The sequence below is a fragment of the Nicotiana tomentosiformis genome, chromosome 7 (assembly GCF_000390325.3).
Source record: "Nicotiana tomentosiformis chromosome 7, ASM39032v3, whole genome shotgun sequence".
Taxonomy (NCBI): domain Eukaryota; kingdom Viridiplantae; phylum Streptophyta; class Magnoliopsida; order Solanales; family Solanaceae; genus Nicotiana; species Nicotiana tomentosiformis.
The window spans coordinates 44,016,414-44,021,338 of record NC_090818.1 but is presented as its reverse complement, the minus strand read 5'-3'; the positions used below and the strand labels follow the sequence as shown (position 1 = coordinate 44,021,338).

The 4,925-nt window shown below is 33.7% G+C and overlaps 1 protein-coding gene across 3 annotated transcripts; it reads left to right on the top strand.

Annotated features, from left to right (window-relative positions):
* Positions 1-1,017: 1,017 nt before the first annotated feature.
* LOC104100272 (beta-glucosidase 18-like) lies at positions 1,018-4,616 on the top strand. Of its 3 annotated transcripts, none has more exons than XM_009607476.4 (12): positions 1,018-1,243; positions 1,329-1,395; positions 1,604-1,662; positions 1,751-1,826; positions 1,950-2,024; positions 2,159-2,246; positions 2,391-2,643; positions 2,851-2,966; positions 3,386-3,665; positions 3,763-3,865; positions 3,954-4,059; positions 4,263-4,616. In XM_009607476.4, the coding sequence occupies exons 1-12, from the start codon at positions 1,073-1,075 to the stop codon at positions 4,462-4,464; spliced, it is 1,596 nt and encodes a 531-aa protein (XP_009605771.1). In that variant the 5' UTR covers positions 1,018-1,072; the 3' UTR covers positions 4,465-4,616. The 3 variants fall into 3 exon arrangements, with proteins under 3 accessions (XP_009605771.1, XP_070037582.1, XP_009605772.1); XM_070181481.1 differs by having other exon boundaries at positions 2,391-2,647; positions 2,855-2,966; XM_009607477.4 differs by lacking the exon at positions 1,018-1,243 and having other exon boundaries at positions 1,737-1,826.
* The last annotated feature ends 309 nt before the right edge of the window (positions 4,617-4,925 follow it).

Below are 4,925 nucleotides of genomic sequence, written 5' to 3'. Positions count from 1 at the left end.
TCGAAAACGGTTTTTATTTGAAACAGATAGTATCAACTGCTTTAGTTGTCTTTTTAAAGAAATTGAAAATGAAATTTCTTAAGTTTGACAACAACATATTTGAGTTCAATGAAATACAAATATTAAAAGTTTTACAACAGGGGGAAAAAATAAAAGAAAATAGCGATATCATCTATGAGTGAACCGTGAATGCATCGGTGCCTTCTCTCGATATCTGCAGGCAGCCCCTTAATGTTGAACTCAAAGGGCACATTTTTAGCTTATATATTTTAAGCATCTAATAGGTAACAAGCTCAGTTGAGATGTCTATGTTATATCTTAAATATAGAATATCATCTATTATTTCAACGTAATACATATTATCATAGTAACAAGTGATGCAAATATATATAATTACAAAAAGCAAGTCATTTAATTTGCTGTCTGAGATATAAACTACTACTAATTTATATATAGTCACAACTTGTTGGGTTTTTTGTTTAAAATTGAAGTGAATGGGAAATGGAGTAAAAAAATAAAATTTTGATTTTTCCTCCCTTACAAAGGGACATTGTGTCATATTGGAGGAGGAAAGCTCATTTGTTGAGTATATATATGATTACACTTCTTCTAGCTCAAAGAGTTGAGAAGAAGACAAGCATCGCGCCGTCGCTGTCGGCGCTTTAATCCAAATCGGCCATTTTTGTAACGGTAATTTAAAGTTTCATTCCGATTTTATTTTTCTGTTTTATTTTTCCCTCAGATTTTCCCTACGAAAATTCTGAATTCTCCTTCTTTCTTCTGCATTTTTTAACTAAAAGAAAGCAACAGTAAGTGTGGTTTGCTATCGATCATTTGTGTTCGCTGAAATATTAGGGTTTAAAGTACCATTGTGAATTCACTGGACTCAGATTAATTTCTGTTTCTTCTACATTTTTGGTTTAATATTGTTTTTCTTCTCCAGAATTATTTTACAAATACTATATACTATCACAATGTAACTAATATTCTATATATAGGCACAACTAATGCATGTGACCTGTCTAAGATATATACGACCCCTGGCCTATGATGTTCTTTTAATATAGGAAAAATGAAGATAGGCACCACTAAGAACTCCTATTTCATTTGTTTCCTCTTGCTGTTGCAAAATGTTACTGCAAAGAACATCATAGGCCAAGGAGGAAATAACTTGGAAGAAGAAGTTAAAAGATCAGAATTTCCAGATGGTTTTCTTTTCGGAACATCAACTTCTGCCTATCAAGTACAATATCTCTCACTTTCAATTTCCTGTTCTTTAATTAATTGTCTCTGCTCTCATATATAACATCCTGAGTATATGAATATAGATCGAAGGAGCATATATTGAAGATGGCAGAAGCCTTAGCAACTGGGATGTTTATTGTCGTATCAATGGTAACTTTCACATTTGTACCTAAAGTTGTCTTTCCTATCCATTTTACAATGTTCTTGTAACCATAGGAATGTCACAGCACAAATAATTTAAGGTTGTCAAGCGTCTTTCTTTCTTCCATTAATTATTCCGTGGCTGGTCATATACAATCATATAAAATGAAGCTGAGTGAGTACTACATTTCTGCATTTTGTATTTAAATTGGTTCAGGTAGAATACCTAATGGAGGAAGTGGAGACATAGCTGACGACCATTACCATCGTTACTTGGTACAAAATTATTCATCCCATTTTTGATTTTGACATTTGAAACATATATGTTATGTCTTTAATTTGTTTTTAAGGAATGATATGGCAGGAAGACATTGACAGAATGGCGTCTCTTGGAGTAAATGCTTATCGATTCTCCATTTCATGGAGTAGAATTCTACCAAGTATGTTTCTTTTCTCTCATTTTAATTACTTCTTTTGTATTATTAATAAGATGCTTAATTGCTACCTTAAATTATGCGTATATGCTTTTGACTTCTAAATATGGTGGAGCTGATCAAGTACAGGAGGGAGGTTCGGAGCCGTGAATCCTGCTGGAATCAGGTTTTATAACAATATCATTGTTAATCTCTTACTCAAAGGTTGTTGTTAACATTTTCCTTTAGTGCCACCTCTTTTTTAATTTTTTTTAAAGTATAATACATACAATCTTACTTTGAGTTGACAAAATAGCAAATATTGGTTGCAATATTAATAGATACTACATAAATTGCAGGAATAACACCATTTGTGACGATCCACCATTATGACTATCCTCAGGAATTTGAGGATAGATATGGGGCCTGGCTCAGTCCTCTTATGCAGTAAGTTTCTTCTCTAGTTAAATCTGGCTATTATATATAGATTAGTTCATATTTAAATTTAGATAATCTGGACGGTTTATCATGCATAATAAAGGAAATATATATCATTCTCAATCTTAATTAGTTAGTTGATCATCTTTGTAGGGAAGAGTTTGTACACTTTGCAGAAACATGTTTTAAGAGTTTTGGGGATAGAGTGAAGTACTGGTCTACTATGAATGAGCCTAATTTATTTGCGGAAATGGCGTATTTGAAAGGTGTGTTCCCACCTTCACATTGTTCGCCCCCTTTCGGGAAATGTTCCTCTGGTAATTCCGACGTTGAGCCTCTACTTGCTGTCCACAATTCAATATTGGCACATGCAAAGGCTGTCAAACTCTATCGTCGCCAATTCCAGGCAAGTATTTAGATATCCTTGTTTCTTTTTATGTTTTAGCACTAATTATAGGGTATAAATTAATTTGTCTTCTATTTTTAGAATAACAACAAAAACCGGAAAATAAGTGGTACAAGTAACTACATCCGTCCCAAAATAAGTGTTATGTTTTGCTTTTCTGGAGTCAATTCACACCCTACCTACTTACTAACTTTATATTATAAACAGACAGAACAAGGTGGAATGATAGGGATGGTGGCGAGCGCTTACATGTATAAGCCAATGACAGATGATGAGGCTGACACCAAAGCTGCAACTAGGGCCTTGGCCTTTCATGTTGCCTGGTACGTAATATTATACGTATGATCGGATCCACGTGATTTTAAAAATATATATGTTCATTTTTATTTAGTTTTGTTTTTACTTAATACTACCTAAAATTATCGTGTTACAATTTTAAAAAAGCGTCCGGTGCACGAAACATCCCGTATTCACGCATGATCTGGTAAGGGGACACACCCTAAGGGATGTGATTTAGACAGTCTACCTTGATGCAAACATTAGTAGCTAATTTCACGGCTCGAACCCGTGACCTACAGGTCACACAGAAACAACTTTATCATTGCTCCAAGAATCCATCTGTAACATTTTTTTGTTTTTGTTTTTGTTTTTTAAAAAAGCCTAATAAAAGCACCATATCTCAGATAAGGTAAAGTTGCATTTGTGAATGAATTGATGTCGACAATTGTAAATGAACATACAGGCTTCTTGATCCTCTAGTATACGGAGATTACCCTATAGAAATGCGAGAGTATCACGGGAAGAAATTACCAAAGTTCAGCTCCGAAGAAAAAAGGCTTATAAAAAATAGCACAGACTTCATTGGGCTTAACCATTACACAACTTGGTTCGTTAAGGATTGCCTTCATTCCAACTGCACATGCACGGACACTGATGTTCTTTGTACCCATGGTGAAAATCGTGCAATTGGCGGGTTTCTGCTCATTACTGGACAGAAAGATGGTGCATCCATTGGAGATCCAGTATATATATTCTTTGCTCATGCCGTTAATTATTTAAATTATTAATTCTCAGTATGATATATGGTGATATATATTATTAAACGAGCTGATTTTTCAGATGGGAATGCCTGGAGTTTACGTTGTTCCGCAAGGCATGGAAGAGATTGTTGATTATGTTAACAAGAGATACAATAACACACCTATATTTGTGACTGAAAATGGTGAAGAAATATATTTGTCACTGATTCTCATGTTCGACTATGGATCGGATTTTATGTAATTGAAGGTAAATTGTGATACTTCATACAGGGTACGCTTCAAACGAGAATCAAGGAGGAGGATATGACTTAGATCAAGACATGAAGAGAATTAAATATCACAAAGCATACCTAGCATCTTTGGCTCGTTCAATCAGGTTTTGTTTCAATTCTAAAAATTTCAACTCCGTTTTTTATGGACTATGAATATGGAAATTTTTTCTAAGAGACTCAACTGTTACATATTGGGGCTTGAATAAATAATACTCCACAAAGTTAATATTTGTTGTATCTTTTTGCTACATTTTCATATTAAGTTTGACTGTCATTTTTTCTCTTTTATAAATTTTATGATGAGCAGGAATGGTGCGGATGTGCGTGGTTATTTCATATGGAGCTTGATGGATAATTTCGAATGGAGATTTGGTTACACCATTAAATTTGGGCTTTATCATGTCGATCCTCTTACGTTGGATCGAAGTCCAAAACTATCAGCCCAATGGTATAAAAATTTCCTCACTAACAGTAGCCTCAACGATATACAAGCAAAGAGCTCAATATAGAACAATTATTTTCAGACGAGAATCGCGAGTGAGTATTTAATGATATAGGAGCTCTGTAGTATGATTGAGACACTCCAAATTTTTTATGTATGAATATCACATACTAATAAAAGCCCAAGTCAAGTAATGAGTATTCTAATTTTAATTTCTTACTTCTGGAGTAGCATTACCATTTTCTTTTTGAATTAATCTCGGTGCCTTAATTTTTTTTAATTAGATTAATTTTTATTTTAGTCCGCTCTGTTATTGTGGCAGAACATGAAATATGAGGTCAAAGAAGTAGCGTCTGAAATGATTGACTGATATCCAGGGACGGATGTAGGGTAATAGAGTTATATGAACCTAGGGCTACTAGGTTTAAGTATTTAGCTGTGTAAAATTTTTCACGAAATTAATATAAATAATAATTTAAACCAGTAAATCAAATGATTAATGGTAGAATTTCGGACTCAGATCCATAA